The sequence below is a fragment of the Notechis scutatus genome, chromosome 4, assembly GCF_049901735.1.
Source record: "Notechis scutatus isolate UNSWTSFEM ecotype Mainland chromosome 4, rNotScu1.2, whole genome shotgun sequence".
NCBI classification, from domain to species: Eukaryota; Metazoa; Chordata; class Lepidosauria; order Squamata; family Elapidae; genus Notechis; species Notechis scutatus.
In genome coordinates this window covers 70,981,486-70,999,333 of record NC_142012.1, presented here as the reverse complement: position 1 = coordinate 70,999,333, position 17,848 = coordinate 70,981,486, and the positions used below count along the sequence as shown (strand labels likewise).

The following is a 17,848-nucleotide window of genomic DNA, read 5'->3' as shown; positions in this document are numbered from 1 at the left end:
GAATAAGTATCCTGATGCTGTGCATATCATAGCGGGGGACTTTAATCAAGCTGATTTAAAAGAAGTGCTCCCTAAATTCTATCAGCATGTTAAGTGTGCTACTAGAGGAGCAAACATATTGGACAAAGTATATACCAACATCAAAAATGGCTATAAGGTTATACAATTACCACATTTGGGACAATCAGACCATATGTCACTACTTTTAGCACCAGCGTACATCCCTCTTAGGAGAAGGGCTCTGCCTATAATAAAGACAGTGAAATCTTGGCCAGAAGATGCTTCCCAACAACTTCAGGATTGTTTTGAGAACACAAATTGGGACGTCTTTTACCACCCTGACTTAGAGGTGCACACTGCAACTGATGTTCTGTGTTAGATCAAACACTGCACAGATACTATCACTGTGGATAAAAACGTATTAGGATCTATCCCAATCAGAAACCCTGGATGACCAAGGAAGTCCAGGACCAAGGCCTTTAGGTCCGGTGATGGGGCAAGATAGTGTTGCCAGAGCTAATCTGAAGAAAGGTATTCAGAAGGCCAAGACTGATTATAAGAGGAATATTAAAGATATTTTTTATAGCAATAACATGAGGCAGGTGTGGCGAGGGATTCAACAAATTACAAACCATCAAACGACCAATGTCATCCCTGCTGAGGGGGATGCTTCATTGGCAGAGGAACTGAATCATTTCGTTGCTCGCTTTGAAGTGGAGACATCAGAGACAGATAAAACATAACTACCAGCCAATTGTAGCCCCCACCTCATTGTGGAGGAAGAGGAGGTGAGGAGCATTCTGAGGGCTGTGGACCCTAGAAAGCTGCCGGTCCTGACGGTATCTCTGGCCGGTGCTTAAAGGCTGTGCTGATCAGTTGGCTGGAGTCTTTACCAGGATCTTCAATCGGTCTTTATCCCAGTCCACTATTTCATCTTGTTTGAAGGCTTCCACCATTGTTCCACTGCCAAAGAAGTTCCCTATCAATAACCTCAACAATTACAGACCAGTGGCACTCACTCCTATCATCATGAAGTGCTTTGAGAAATTGGTCTGCCGGCACATTATTTCTGGTCTTCCACATACATTTGATAAACACCAGTTTGCATACAGAAAAAATAGATCTACAGAGGACGCTATAGCCATCACTCTTCACATTGCTCTGACTCATCTAGAACAGTGGGAGGGCTATGGGAGGATGCTTTTTGTGGATTTTAGTTCTGTGTTTAACACAATTCTTCCACATAGACTAGTGTCTAAACTTCTGGACCTTGGGCTTTCTAATTCAATCTGCCTTTGGATTATGGTTTTCCTGTCTGGCTGCGCACAGAGGGTGAAATTAGGTAATCATACTTCTTCAGCCCTTATTCTTAACACTGGCGTGTTGAGTTCCTTACTCTATACTCTTTATGTGCATGACTGCATTCCCACTCATGCTAGTAATACTATTGCTAAATTTGCAGATGATACAACAGCGGTGGGACTTATCTCCGAGGGGGATGAGTCTGCCTACTGAGATGAGGTGGACTGGTTGCTTTCGTGGTGTGGAGACAATATCTTGGTCCTCAACACCAATAAGACCAAGGAGCTTATAGTAGATTATAGAAGGAACAGATCAGACATCCAGCCCTTGCTTATCCATGGAGACTGAGTGGAGCAAGTGGCCAGTTTTAAATTTCTGGCTGTTACCCTAAAAGAGGACCTGACCTGGGGTGCCCACATTGCAGCCCTGGTCAAAAGGGCCCAGCAGAGATTATACAACCTGAGGCTTCTCAGAAAACAACAACTGAATGAGAAACTGCTGGTGACCTTCTACCGCTGCACCATAGAGAGCATTTTAACTTACTGCACCTCTGTATGGTTTGCCAATTGCACAGTGGCAGATAGGAAAGCACTCCAGAGGGTTAACGTCATTGCCCAGAAGATCATTGGTTGCCCTCTCCCCTCTTTGGAAGAGCTTTATAGCTCCTGCTGCCTTAAGAAAGCTCAAAACATTCTCAAAGATCCATCTCATACTAGGAACCCTTTTTTTGAACTATTACCATCTGGCAGACAGTACAGAATAATAAAAAACAAGGACAAATAGGCTGAAAACAGCTTCTATCCCAGGGCAGTAACTCTTTTGAATTCTGCTGTGTAGTGCAGTGTTGGTGTGGTGTTGGGGGTTTCTGGTTCAATGTGTGAAGGGTGAAGGATGTGTGTTTGTGTATTTTCATGGTCATGGTCATGATGTGCACTGAAGATGGTGTTTGATTTCGTTGTACGAGGTGCAATGACAATAAAGTAAAGTAAACTAAAACTAAACTTAGTAAAATCTTAGACAAATTATCCACCAAAAGGCATTTCAGAATGTATTAGAAAACCAAGGTTTTTCTCTTGAACTATAGTCATAATAAAAAAAAATGATAGACAGACAGACAGACAAAGCTATATATTATATATGATATAATATTTCAAAATAATTCCAGCCAACATACCTCTTAACATACTGGGAATAAACAAAGTATCTTTCTCTTTCTGCACCCTTCCAGAATAGCTTTCGTATTCTGCAGGTCTTATTTCTAAGAAATCTTGAGGTGTCTGTTCTATAATAAATATGCCATCATTCCCTTTATCATGGAAAAGATGTTCCTCTTCATCCTGTATTTACCACATAAATGTTTTCAATCAGAACTCAATAGCAGCATAAGTGTGCTTTAGAGATTTGCAATCATAGGAGTTTTCGCAAAGAAAATTATTTCTAATCATTTTTGCATCAAAGAATCATCTTTGTCAGGAAGCCTACACTTGATGTTTGAGGACTATCTCAAGAAAATTGTATGTACCATATCAGACCACTGGTGACTATTACTGACTACAAATTCAGGAGGTATTGTAACACAGCTGTTAAGCCTAATTTTTTTTTATTTTACATAATTCAAATATAGATACAAGCTTCTCATATCTGTAATTTATAAGCAACATACATGATCCATATTCTTTTTATTTTTGACATGGATTCCCATCTGGGCATTGCTGAAGTATGTAAAAATGATCTAGATATATAAAAAAAAGCTTCCAATCCTCTTTAGAATCTTATGATTGAAGTCCCAGTAATAAAACAAATAAAATAAACCCTCTGAAAATAATGCCTGAGTAAGAGAACACAGATCCTATGTTTCACTGGTGTGTAGGCCAGTGGTGGGATTCAATTTTTTTTACTACCGGTTCTATGGACGTGGCTTGGTGGGCATGGCAGGGGAAGGATACTGTAAAATCTCCAGTCAGGGGTGGTATTTGCTGGTTCTCCAAGTTACTCAAAATTTCCGCTACTGGTTCTCCAGAACTGGTCAGAACCTGCTGAATACCACCTCTGGTGTAAGCCATAATTAGTTCTACCTCATGTGGGGCCAGGTCAGCAAATTAATTTAGAAGTGTTTTCCACCTTGGCAACTTTAACATGAGTGGATATCAATTCCCAGAATTCCCCACCAGCATGAAGTTATCACCTAGCACCAACTACCTTGCTGGCTGGGGAATTCTGGGAGTTGATGTCAGAATACACAGATACACAAATGTTTGTTTGTGTGTATGAAGTTACTACCATGTATGTGTGTGTATAAACTCCATATATTCTATTTTTACCAAAACTGAGCTTCCTAAGACAAAGAGTCTAATTTGTAATGTTTAGTAAACATGGGTTACAGGAAAAATAATGGAATTAAAAACAGTTATAAAAAAAGAGGAATGAATTGGATTAAGGTAAAGAGTAAAACATGAGTCTTAGCAGTGAGTAACAGCAGAACTTTTCTGTACAATAGGTTGTTCAGCATCTGCCAGTGAATGCTGAACAAATCATGATTTTCATCACACAATTCTTGCATTTTGTGGCACTATGCATTCATCTATTTTAGAATTATCTTTACACTAAACTGAGAAGCTACACTAATATTCCTTGTGTGATGCTGATTACCTTGTTTAACTCACTGGTTATAAAACCCAGTGTAAATATTCACTTAAAGTAAATAAACTTTCGTTCTAAGTGAAAAACATAAGATTTAACTTTTTTCTAAATAGGATTGCTATAGATGTAAAGGATATCTATATCAGAAAATGTTTGACCTCAACAAACTATATGCTTTCAGCCACAAATAAGCAATTTTTCAACATCTTTGGCTTAAATTCTCTATTATATCTAGGACTCAGTGTCTCAAGATATGATACCCTATGTACATCAATGGAGAGAGAAGGGGAGAGGCAGGATATTAACTATAAGCTTCCACATTTTGTTTACAACAAAATACAATCAGTCAACTACGTATTTGTTTAAAAAGATGTGTACATGCTTCTTCATTATTACCATTTTATTCTCTTCTTGTTCTTCCTGATTGCTGAGTGTAGATTTCTGGTTCTCCCTGCCCTTGTCATCTAGATCTGATGCATTCTTTTCATTTTTTTCACCGTCATCCCCTACAGTTTCTTCCTCAGAACCAAAATTGAAAGTAAAGAAATTATAGGCTTCTTCAGAAGAAGGATAATCCATCTGAATCTAATGAAGAAAAGTGTTTTTTTTTTTTTAAAAAAAAAGTCATAATACAACTCGAGAGCCAACTCTCTAACAGACTTTCTAAAAGATTACTGTTTATAGAGAAACAGTAGAGGATTACAACAGTAACTACACATTTCTTAGCATTACTCAAGCAGTCTTCTCAAAAGCAAATGTTTCTGCATGTACACTTTCATTCAAAGTTCTCTTTTGAACTGTTGAGTGTCCAAAACCAGCATTCTTCAATTATGAACTCTAAATTTTCTAATTACCCTCTTAAAACTTTAATCTTTCCAGGCCCTATTGAAGACGATATAGAAGTTGAGTTGAAATATAACACTGACCCTAAACAAACATATTGAAATGAATACAGTTGCAACTAAAAGCCAGCATGGATTTGTTAAAAACAGATAATGCCAAACCAATCTTACTTCATTCTTTGACAAAGTGACTCAAAAAAGATCAGCAAAATGTTTTTGACGTAGTATGCTTAGACTTCAGCAAAGCATTCAACAAAGTAGATCAAAACCTACTTCTTGGTAAGCTAAAAAAATGTGGGATAGACAGCATCACTACTAGATGGATTTGTAATTGGCTGACAAACCTTACTCAACCGACTTGAACAATGGGCCCTATCCAACAAAATGAAATGTAATGTGGAGAAAAGCAAGGCTTTACACTTAGGCAAGAAAAACCAAAGGTATAAGTACAGATTAGGCAAAACCTGGCTCAAAAACAGTAACTGTGAGAGGGAACTTGGCGTCCTAGTGGACAATCACTTAGACATGAACCAGCAATGTGCGGTAGCATCCAAAAAAGCTAATGCAATCCTTGGTTGTATAAACAGAGGCATAAAATCAAAATCACATGAAGTATTTAACACCACTTTATAAAGTGTTAGTAAGGCCACATCTGGAATACTGTATCCAGTTTTGGTCACCACATTACAAAACAAATATTAAGACTTTAGAAAAAAGTGCAAAGAAGAGCAACTAAGATGATTAAAGTTCTGGAGACCAAAACATATCAAGAATGGAATGGAATGGAATGGAATGGAATGGAATGGAATGGAATGGAATGGAATAGAATAGAATAGAATAGAATAGAATAGAATAGAATAGAATAGAATAGAATAGAATTCTTTATTTGCCAAGTATGATTGGACACACAAGGAATGGTGCAAATGCTTTCAGTATACATAAAAGAAAAGATACATTCGTCAAGAGTCAAGAATCATAAGGTCCAACACTTAATAATAGTCATAGGGTACAATAAGCAATCAAATCATACTAGGAAACAGTCAATATAGATTGTTAAGGATACAAGCGACAAAGTTACGGTCATACAGTCACAGGAATGGTTGTAGAAGTTGGGTTTGGTTAGTCTAGAGAAAAGGACTAGGGGTGACATGATAGCTGTATTCCAGTATTGAAGAGGAGTATGGCTAGACCTCCAAGGTCAATTCCAGTGCTATTCTGTTAGAAACACCACTTCTCAATGCATACTCCATACTAGGTGATGTTTATTTAATCACATATAGAAATACAAAATTTAACAGTTTACTGTACAGGGTTTTAGAGTTTTATATTCATCACCAAAATATACTCCACATTTGAATGGAAGAAAGGAAAAAAATATGTCAGGATTTTGGGCATCAAACTTCTCTTTTTGCACTGTGGGTCATGAAGTCACTTCACAACAATCCCCCTCATCTTTAATTTTGCAAGTAAAGAGCTAAAAATAGCTAATGGTGTATAAAACTTAAGTATCTGGATCATTTCCTCATCTTTATGACTCAATTATTTATAATTGTCATCATATATTACTGTGTTTTACAGGGTCATATATGCTCAAATGTATTTTTAACCATAATCAATTCATAATTCAGTCTTAAATAATCACATAATAAACTGAAAAGCCATCACTCTTCAACTGACACTCATCACCTGTGATTTTTGTTTGCCTCTTCTAACAACATCACGAAACTTCACTCTTGCAGATACCTTGCCTTCTTTCCTTTTTACTGCACTCAACAAATGATCACCTATCTGCAAGAATATATGGATAAAAATTGCATTAATTAACTTATATTGTCTTCGTATTTTCTACATAATAAATAAGTGTAGTCAATACTATGGACATATTTTAAATTATGCCTTACCATGAGATGGAAAAATGAGTGCACATTACATTTTTTTCATACGCAAAGAAAACGGAAATATTATGGAGGAAAGTCGAAGATTTTTTAGAATAATTTTTTGTGCACAGCACTTCTTTTAGTGTCAAGAAATGTCAGTTAAGAGAAGCCTGAATATTAGAGAAAACAGATGACGAATCCACTCCAAATGCCAGATACGTTCTTTGGTTCATCCAGTGCTGGATCATGTATCACTTTGCATCAGCAACTCTGAACTATCAAGTACACACAAAAACTCAATAGGTCATCCAAACATTTTTGGAAGTTCTGGAAGCTACCACAAGTCCAGAGAAAATCCAGTTCTTGACCCCGATTTCTGACCTCAACATTATTTGGATTTCAGGATGTTTGTCTGCTAACATATTTTAATATACCAGTCTCAAAGACATCTATATATTTTAACACTTAAATTATTAACTTTTTTCTTCTAAATAATAAAATGAATTGCTAATAAATATTACATCAGAGTCCCCCAATCTTTTTGACTTTGCAGACCGGTGCCGGGGGAGATGGTTCCACCACTTGTGCAGATGGAGTCTATATGCATGCCCTTGCCCTCTGCTCATACAGGGGGGATGCCTGCACAGACACAGGTTTGCCTGCTGCTTCAAACGCTCCAGTTTTGAACATCTCAGTGGTGGACTGTGGCCCAGGGGTTGGCAAATCCCTGTACTACATTATTTAAATTATTATATTCTCTACAATAAAGCACAAGAATTATGAAGGAACACATTAAAAATACTCCAGAAAGGAAAAAGCTATTATATTAGTAAAGACTTTAAGAAAGAACTTTAATTTTAGAAAACAGATCTGAACTTTAACACATATTTCAGTGATCCAACCCATGTAACAGCAGTGATCTTGTTCAGAGATGGGAAATTTTAGCTCTATTCAACCCTCATTTTCAGTTCCCATGAAATCTTTCTTGGCTGCCACAGAGCCACTAAAAAGGATTACTCTGGACCAGCTGTCAGGCAAAAATCCAGAAACTGAATTTTCCAACCCAGTCTAACCACCTAAGACTCCTATTCAATTGTTAGGAATTCATCATAAAAAACCCAGCACGCCAAGATTAGGTCTGTTTCTATTTTTGTATGTTTCTCATTGATTATTCTAATTTGGGCCAGAGTTTGTGTCTGGTTGCTAATGAAGCTGCTCATTACAAAAGAGAAGAAAAATGTAGGCTTGAGCAATGTTTTGCTTCCATCCAGCCAATCAAAGGTATCAAAAAGATGTGAAATAAGAATTCCATCTCAAGGCAATGAGATGGGTAATTTTAATTTTTTCTTCTCAATGCCCTCAACCATGGAATTAAATAGATTCTTGTTGAGCTACAGATTATTATTTTTCTTCTTCCTTTAAAATTACTCATAGCTATACTTCTTCCTATCTACTGCATCCCAAATATACCAACAAACCCCAGTGTGATCTCTCCAAAGAACCAGGTGCTATGACAGGCATTGTTGGGAATGGGATTTCTGATGTCTTACTCGTACAGCCTTCAGTTTCTCTCTCATGCGTTCTCGCACAGAAGTCTCTGCAAACTGTGTCCCCGAGGAAGATGGAACTGGAAGCAAACCTAGAGACAGAATTACACCATTACAACAATAAGCTCTCTTTTAAAGTTGAATTTTGTTGATGGCGCTTTCTTGAAAACAATATAGTAATGTTTTTAGCTATCTCTTTCTTTCAAAGATTTGTTTACTCTTTTATACAACTTTGATAGTCATACAGCCAAGCACTAACACATGGCATTTTTTAAATTTTATTTATGGGAGAGTTACACAAATTTATGTGTCATTACAGAGTCATTACACAAATTCATGTGAGAGGTAGAAAATTCCTGAGTTACAGAATTATTTAAGATATTTCAACTACATAATTTCATAGATTATTCTAGAAAGCTAGAAGATTATGGCCTGTTTTTAAACCATACTGGATAACAGAGATGACACTAAGCCTTTCTTTCAGAATTAAAGGCATTAAGTTTTAGAACAGCTTTGGCTGGAGAGAAATTATGATAGGCACAACTAAGAAAGCTTGCTGAAGACAACAGAATTAATGCAAAAGACGTTCTATCCTGGAGAAGGAGAGGAAGAACCCAAACAGTCTTTATATCAAAGTTTTTAAACTGAGAGGCCTCATGGTTGAAGTACCATCTTGTAGCATGGGGAAACTACCTCAGGACTAGAAAAGAGCATGATGTGGTTCCCAACTTCAAAAAAGGGGGGGAAACAGATCCAGAAACTACAGAACAATCAGCCTAACTGGAAAGATCCCGGAAATGATAATCAAGCAACAAATCCGCAAACACCCAGAAGCAAACAAAGTTATAAACAGAAGCTGCCTGTAGTTTAAGATCAATCCTAGCTGTGTGGCGGGCTTATCCAGCGCTACATCAGTTTTTCTGTTCAAATAAAAAATACTCTGGTATGGCTGCCCATCTTGAAAACACATATTTTCTCACTGATTTGGCCTTGATGATTGATATGCTAACTGAAATATCTCTTCTTTCTAATGCATTGCAAGCGAGAAACATAGACATTATAAAGGCTGAAAAACTTGTGGTAAGATCATTTGAAATGCTTATAGGGGAAAAGGGTGCATATGAAAAAAGATCGATGAATTAATTAGTTCAGAAATCTTTAAAAATATACATTTTATACAAAATCATTGATTTGTGGGACTTCCTTGTGGAAAACTTATAGAAAGTATTGTAACTAATTTGAATAAAAGATAGGTGGATTGCGAACATTTAAAAACAGGCTGCCAATTTAAAGACATTGATCAATTAAAATTTCTAAATTATTTGGAACCAGATTATTGGAACATTGAAGTGGTGGTTCCAAGGAGAGCAGCTGAAGAACAATTGATTGCATTTGGTGAAATTTTCAATTATGAAATCAATATTAATGATTATCATGATTTCATAGAAAATGTACTAAAAGATTCTAAAAATTATACAGTTCTTTGCAGCATTAAAAAGGCTAGAGATATTATTAAAACTATTGCAGTCAGTTCAGCAGAGGTGGAAAGGGGCATCTCGCAGATGAACATAATATGTTCAGAGGGCAGAAGTTGCCGTACAGTTTCCAATATTATAAACCTCCTGACCATCAGTCTAATTGGCTGACCTCTGCAAGAATGGGACCCTGTTCCTATAGTAAAGAAGTGGTTACAGGCACATCACACAGCTGATGATGCTCGTGTTAAACACAAGAAAACTGTAACTCAGGACGATAATAGAAAAGCAATTTGGCAGTACTTTAAATAAGTTTTATTGTTTTTTGTAAAGTTTTGTTATATAATAGTTTTTGATTAATATTTTAAAATGTTGTAACAATATAGTTTTGTGTATCTTTTTATTATTTAAGCATTATTGACACGACATAATAAATTACCTTTTGTTTTGGTGTATCTTTTTTTAATAAAGTCATTAGGGCAAAGAAGTGATGTTGAGTTGGCCTCGCCCTGCCCTCTCCATAGCTTTCTGTAGCCCCCCGGGCCTCACCCTGCCCTCCCCATAACCCCCCGGGCCTCGCCCTGCCCTCCCCGTAGCTCTCCGGGCCTCACCCTGCCCTCCCCATAGCTCGCCAGGCCTTGCCCTGCCCTCTCCAGGGTTCCCCAGGCCTTGGAAACTGGCAAAAAACATAGAAAACCTCAGTCACAAGACTGAGTGGGATGTTGTAATTAGTCATAAGTGTGTGTACATGTGCGTGTCCGTGTGTGCATCGCTGTCAAAACACCAAAAACAGGTCAAGTAGCTCTGGGGCGGCGAATTTAATAAACAACTCCTTAAAAAAACACCCCCCCTCCTTTCTTTCCCCCTCCCCCCCCCCCCCCCCCCCCCCCCCCCCCCCCCCCCCCCCCCCCCCCCCCCCCCCCCCCCCCCCCCCCCCCCCCCCCCCCCCCCCCCCCCCCCCCCCCCCCCCCCCCCCCCCCCCCCCCCCCCCCCCCCCCCCCCCCCCCCCCCCCCCCGCCTCCCCCTCCCCCCCCCCCCCCCCCCCTCCCCCCCCCCCCCCCCCCCCCCCTCCCCCCCCCCCCCCCCCCCCCCCCCCTCCCCCTCCCCCCCCCTCCCTCCCCCTCCCCCCCCCCCCCCGATTCCCACTCAAAGAAAAAAAGAAGGAGGGGGGGGGAAAAAAAAAAAAACATATTCCCCCACCCCCCCCCGCCCCGCACACTTTAAAAAAAAAAAAAAAAAAAATTAAAAAAAAAAAAAAAAAAAAAAAAAAAAAAAAAAAAAAAAAAAAAAAAAAAAAAAAAAAAAAAAAAAAAAAAAAAAAAAAAAAAAAAAAAAAAAAAAAAAAAAAAAAAAAAAAAAAAAAAAAAAAAAAAAAAAAAAAAAAAAAAAAAAAAAAAAAAAAAAAAAAAAAAAAAAAAAAAAAAAAAAAAAAAAAAAAAAAAAAAAAAAAAAAAAAAAAAAAAAAAAAAAAAAAAAAAAAAAAAAAAAAAAAAAAAAAAAAAAAAAAAAAAAAAAAAAAAAAAAAAAAAAAAAGAAAAAAAAAAAAAAAAAAAAAAAAAAAAAAAAAAAAAAAAAAAAAAAAAAAAAAAAAAAAAAAAAAAAAAAAAAAAAAAAAAAAAAAAAAAAAAAAAAAAAAAAAAAAAAAAAAAAAAAAAAAAAAAAAAAAAAAAAAAAAAAAAAAAAAAAAAAAAAAAAAAAAAAAAAAAAAAAAAAAAAAAAAAAAAAAAAAAAAAAAAAAAAAAAAAAAAAAAAAAAAAAAAAAAAAAAAAAAAAAAAAAAAAAAAAAAAAAAAAAAAAAAAAAAAAAAAAAAAAAAAAAAAAAAAAAAAAAAAAAAAAAAAAAAAAAAAAAAAAAAAAAAAAAAAAAAAAAAAAAAAAAAATCAGAATTTTAAATTTTCTGATATACATACATTTGGTTCCATAACTTGGGTTCTCCAAGAAGATACCATTTAATAGATCAACTAGTTCTATCATCTAGCATGTAAGTAAATGCCACATAATGCCATTGTCAACTTCGAACTGAACCATCTCTCCATTCCTCAGTTGCCACAAAGGGGGGAGGAGGTTGGAATGCGTAACTAGACACGACAAAGCTTTTTCGTGAGAACAGGTTATCTCCACTGGCAACAGATAAGGTTGGGAGAGGAGTGCCTGAAGAGCCTTCCAATTAACTCAATTGGCCAATATGACTTGTGACACTAAACTATTTCCTAGTTTAATTATATTGAGACCTCAAGAAAGATTTAGATTTGGTTTTCCATTGAAGCTGTGCCGACATACTACGACATACTCATTAAAGGAGACCTTTAAGAAGGAGCCATGTCTCAGGGTTCTGATTTGCTTTTCAGAGCCTTGACAGCCATTTTGCTTGGGAATTTCTCTGTACCGACTCAATTTAAGAAGCATGAGGTAAAAAGTAACTAAATCCTCACATTACTAGACCTCAACATGGCAGACTTCAGATTCAGCAGACAAAAATCCATTCACCATATTATGTATGCCAAAAATTCCATTCACATTTAGGCAACATAGCACCATTTTCTATGCATGTAAAATCCCATTTGAATTCGGGCAAAGCTGACTACCACTAGTCTGATAACTTACAAGTTGACCCCTGCCTTCATTTCTGAGGTATAGTTATTTAATCTTCTCAGTATATCAAAGGGCAAAAAATTAAAAACATAATTGTCTATTGAAAAAATGCAAGAAATGCTCAAGTTTCTTCTATTAAATAAGTTCCCTTATTTAAGACACAAAGTAAACTTCACTGTATATATTCAGTTTGCAGTGTTCTGTTTTACTGATTTTGACAAATCCATTCCTGGATTTCAGCCAATGTGCCAGCACAGCTGACAGATGCACTTACTGCGGGATGACAAAGTACTGCTCATTCTGAGGAACGATCAGTCTCCCACAGGTCTCCCACAGGCTTTTTCTCCTTTCTAGACTCTGGAAGACAGAAAGATAAGAAGGCAATCATTAAGATTTTTTTAAGAGTCCCACTAAGAAGCAAAATTTAACATTTTTGAGAATGTGTGTGAAATGCAGCTTGTCCCTGTAGATACTCCAAATACTTTCTGAGACACATCAATAACACAAGAGACATACTTGTTTTTTCCACATGTTCTTTTCTGATGCATCTCACTAGAGGTCTTTGCTTGCTTCATTTATCCTATATATGATTTTCTGCAAGGCATGGTTAAAAAAGTTAAGATTGTGACTGTTAACTGTAATTAAAGATTCATCTCAATTTTTGGTTTGTTGTATATATGACACCATATACAACAACTGCACTGCTTCAGTCACTATCTTGACTTCTTTGAGCAAAGCCTGAGGACATACCAGATCCCACATATATTGGTCACTATCAGTCACTCACTGATTTATAATAACTGCTAATTCCTGATTTTGAACTATATTCAAAATCAAAATTAAAATATCCACAGTAAGACTAAAATCCAGAAATAACCATAAAACCATAAAGATAAACATAAAATATATAAAACAATCCTGAGTATCTTATTCCACATAATAAATTCTCTCAAATTACTCAAACTTTCAAAAGTTCCCAAAAGGCCAAAGCTATGGATTCCTTCTAGCAGGCAAACCTATTTATTTATTTTTCTCTTTACGAATAAGTTTTATTAGGTTATAAAGTGTTATAAAATACAAAATAGGAAAGCAAATAAAAGGGCAGGGATAGGGAGGGGGAAAGGGCAGAGAAAAGTGAGGAAGGGTAAGGAAAGAATAAAAAGCATTGACTTCCAACTGTATCTGTTACAGAATAGGGCATTAACAACAATCACAACCTTTTGTTTTACTATAAACCAGTAATTTCTACAAGAATCTATCAGTCTAATTTGTAAAACCCAGAATCAAAGTTTCATTTTTTTCCACATCAAGCATGAAATTCAGAAGCGGTTTCCATGTGGAAACAAAAGTACTTATGTTCTTTTCTTTAAGCAAAGTAGTCATTTTTGCCATTTCAGCCAATTCCATCAACTTCTGCAACTATTCTTCTATAGTAGGAATGGAAGTGTCCTTCCATTTTTGCACATAGAATAATCTTGCTGCTGTCAACATATATAGTAACCAAGTTCCAAAGTTCCTGTCTGCTTTTAGGAGTAGAGCCTGGGCACTGCACCCACACTTGAAGATAGTGCTAAACCAGCAACTAGAATATATCATTGTTTGTAATTCACACGATATGTGGTCAGATCATGATTTATTCTTAATTCAGAAGATGATTTCTTTTGTTTGTTTATTTATAAATACAATTATTGGCCATCCATCTTACTATAGGGTAATTCTGGGTAGCTTACAGTTACAAATACAATTAAAACATATGTGGAAAGGGAACTTCACGAGGACATTGGTGTCACCCAAGCAGGAAAAGCCCAAAGGGAACATCAGGCCAGCCATAAAACAAACTTGCATAGGAAAAGGAATGAAATAAAAGGTATTAAAGAAGCCCCTTAGACAAAAGCCCAAATAATTAAGAAAACTAGGGAAACAAGAAAAGAAAACTCTTACAAACACATTTTGCCAAATCAGCAAAACAAACAGACAAAAGACACAAAATATATTACAAAGGAGACAGACAGGAGATTGCCACAAAACAAATATAAGAAACCATTAAGCTAAAAAAGATTAGGACGAAACTGATAAAACAATCAAACCACCCCACAAAGTTTGCCTTCCACACCCTGCGGAGTTTACCCTCCGGCGGGAAGAAAGACAACCCCTGACAGGATTTAAAACATTAAGAAATACAAACACAAGCACTCACACAAAAGGAGAAAAGGGTATAAAAACCAGGGACTTACCATAAGAAGCTAGCTAGCCCAGGAACGCAAACTTCTCGCTGTTCTCCGCCTTCCTGAAAAATAAAAAGATCCAGCTTTCAAGCAGTTGTCCGTATCCTTGCGCCGGAGCTCTCCCAGCGGGAAAATCGAATCCTCAGAAGAAAGGCATTTTGACAGCCTTTCAACACATAAAAAGTTAAAATCCTACATTAAAACCTAGGACACATGAGGAGGGCAGGGGTGGAGTGGGAGGAAGGTGGGATCTATTATTATTAAATCAACCACCTCCACTGCACTGTTCCCCCACTGGGGTTCTATCAAGGACCTGTATCATGTATGAGTCAAAAAGAGGACTGTGAAAATATTTACAGACCCCTCACATCCCGGACATAAACTGTTTCAACTCCTTCCCTCAAAACGACGCTATAGAGCCCTGCACACCAGAACAACTAGACACAAGGGCAGTTCCCCCCCCTCTGAACGCCATCCCTCTGCTAAACAAATAATTCCCTGAACACTGTCCAATTATTTACAAAGTCTGCACTACTATCACTATTAATCTTCCCATCACTCCTTATCACCCCTCCCCTCCCACTTGTGGCTGTAGGACTGTAACTTTGTCACTTGTATCCTTACTATTTATATGGACTGTTTCCTAGTATGGTTTGATTGTTGATTGTACCCCATGACCATCACTAAGTGCTGTACCTTATGATTCTTGACGAACGTATCTTTTCTTTTATGTACACTGAGAGCATTTGCTCTCAGTATACCCAAAAGAAACAAGACAAGGCAAATTCCTTGTGTGTCCAATCACACCTGGCCAATAAAGAATTCTATCTATCTTACGGAAAGATAAGGAGGGGTGGGGCCAATCTTACACGGGGAGGGAGATGATGTTTCAGAAGCAGGAGCAACAGCAGAGAAACCCTCCCTCCTGGACCCGCCAACCAGAATAATCAGGCCGACAGGACCCGCAATAGGCCTCCTCTGCTGGCACGAGCGGTGCAGGCCCATCGCATTGGGGGGGGATTGAGACCTTTAAGCTTAAAAGTCTCTTGTCGTACGGGGTTGGCAGATAGTCTGGTTTTCGGAGCGCGCATGCGCACAGGCCACCTGGTGTCTGGCGCGCAGGCGCGCGTGGAAAGGCCAGTTGTCCTGTGCGCATGTGCCGGCTCCGCCTTGCCTTTCGGGGACCGTTGCGTCTCGCTCCACCCATCCACGCCCAATCCCCGTCGGGGGTGGTGGGACTTACATACTACGGCCTCCTCCGCTGGAAAGCCGGAACGCCTTCCCGGCATCGGAACAGGCCCTCTCTCGCCGCTTCTTCCAACTTCCTGGCCGGCGTGCGTTCCTCCCACCCGGCCCAGACCCGCCTCCCCAGAAGAGCGGCAGCTGCAAGGGGGAAGGGCAAGACCGACCGACCGGCCGGTCACCGCAGCTGCTCCCACGCCGGCGAGCCATGCGGGCAGCTCCTCCTCCACTATCCCGCCCGGGGGCGAGGGGGCAGCGGAGGCATGGACGGGGCAGGCCAGGGCTTCTCTCCCTCCCCGCACCCCCCACCGAACGGCCTTGTCCCCTCCAGCCACGGCACTAATGCGTATCTGTGGTCCGCACCGGGGCAGCGTTTGCTGGTTGGGTGAACCCAGTAGTGCAAGGGGAGCAGAACTGCCGGCCAGGACAGAACAGCAACGCGCCTACCCTGGAAAAAAAAAAACAGCTACTTTGACAAGTTGCACTAACATGTCACATAGACATTCCGTTGTTTGCATGGCGATGGGATAAGAGAGAAAACACCACTTCTAGGGTGGAACACAAAAATCCACCTGGGACCTCCACGGCTGCAAGTGGGTGAAGAGATACAGATGATGGCACCTGGAGGTGTCCTCTGTCAACAGTTAATGGACAACTACTGTACTGCAGCAAGGATAAAGATTTGCCTATTTTGCTGCACTGAGTAATAATTCTAGTTTAAAGTTCAGGTTGTTTTAGTACATATTGTATTCAATACTTTTATTGTATGCTCTATGTATGGTGCATTTTAATATGCAGTTTCAAAATATTGTAATTATATACACCATAAACTGGGCCACTGCTAATTGAGGAGTTTAAAATGAATCAGTTATGAATTCTGACTTGGAAGAAGGGCTCATACAAAGTACTTAACCGAGTCAGGGCAAATCCCTAGGACTGCATTCCCACTTAGCTTAGTTAGCATTTACCTGGTTGGGTTTCACAGCTCAGGGCGCTGTACTTTGCTCACTTTGCTGTTCATTTTACAAGGTGACCCGAAAAACAGAAAAATCCTGGGCATCTTGGATGAAGGCAGCGTAATGTTGGTTGCTCAGCTTTGGAAAAGGCCGTCACCTTAGCCAGACCAGATGTTAACTCGGATTAGTCCGAATTTGTTTTGGGTGGCCTTGGCCTGCCCATGAACGGATCCATTCAGATCTCTTCCCAAGCTGGTGGCGGCAATTGGAGGGTGCACAGACGGTGGGACTGCAGACGGTGGGGGTGCCCTTTGGCCCAGTGATGGTATTCAGCCAGTTCACACCAGTTCGGGCGAACCGGTAGCAAGAATTTGGCGTGGGTCGCCAAACTGGTAGCGACTTCTGGCTGGCCACGCCCCCGAACCGGTCACCCGATCACCCAATGTTTACTGCTTGCTTGCTGCCCCGCCCAGCCGCCTTCTCGCTGCTTGCTTGCCCTGCCCTCATGCTCACTGTTCGCTCCACCCATCCCAAGCCCATCCTTATAAAAACGCTTTGCCACGCTTGTGCATGCTAGTCTGTTCTGCGACTTGCTTGCCTAAGCTGACTTGAGTCTACTCTGACTTGAGTCTACGTTGGGGCACGGTGCCTGTGCCCCAACGGACCTGCCTCCTGCCTACAGGACCAGATAAGCACTGACTCACTAGCCCCCACCACCTGGCCCCAGGCTTCTGAAACCGGGGGCCACTCATTCCCACCACCCGGCCTTGGCCCCGGGCTTCTGAAAGCCTCTGGCAGCCGGGGCCTACATAGCCACCCAAGCCACCAGGAGTCACTTGTGGGGCAGCCACTACCCTTTGCGGCCGGCTGCCCCTGCTCCTGGGCTTCAAAATGCCCCCGGAGCTGCTTTCCAGCCAGCCAGAGCCCCAAGGCCTGGGCCTAGTCAGCCTAGCTAAGTAACCTACCTCCAACCCTCACCCAGCCTCCAGCAAGTACCTACTTCTTCAGACGCCTTCTGATTCTCGAATGGCTGCTGCTGACCCATCTCCTGCCTTGCTTATACTGACTTTCTCTGCATCCAGCTCATCAGCAAGCAACTTATTCTGCCTGCCTGCTTTCTTCAATTGGGTAAGTGGCTTTTTTTTTTATG

The 17,848-nt window shown here is 39.5% G+C and overlaps 1 protein-coding gene across 7 annotated transcripts in view; it reads right to left on the bottom strand.

The window, feature by feature from the left end:
- The window catches only part of CC2D2A (coiled-coil and C2 domain containing 2A), a 1,114,036-nt gene that overhangs the window by 120,730 nt on the left and 975,458 nt on the right, over positions 1-17,848 (bottom strand). For 3 of the 7 annotated variants that reach the window (XM_087963696.1, XM_087963695.1, XM_087963697.1), the window contains 5 exons: positions 12,550-12,632; positions 8,212-8,300; positions 6,471-6,572; positions 4,339-4,527; positions 2,477-2,639 (listed from right to left, as the gene is read on the bottom strand). In XM_087963696.1, the coding sequence (XP_087819822.1) occupies positions 2,477-2,639; positions 4,339-4,527; positions 6,471-6,572; positions 8,212-8,300; positions 12,550-12,574 (568 nt within the window). In that variant the 5' untranslated portion in view covers positions 12,575-12,632. Of the gene's footprint in view, positions 1-2,476; positions 2,640-4,338; positions 4,528-6,470; positions 6,573-8,211; positions 8,301-12,549; positions 12,633-14,509; positions 14,847-15,369; positions 15,494-17,848 lie in introns of those variants that run through there. The other 4 variants (XM_087963694.1, XM_087963693.1, XM_087963699.1 and 1 more) reach the window with 4 other exon arrangements.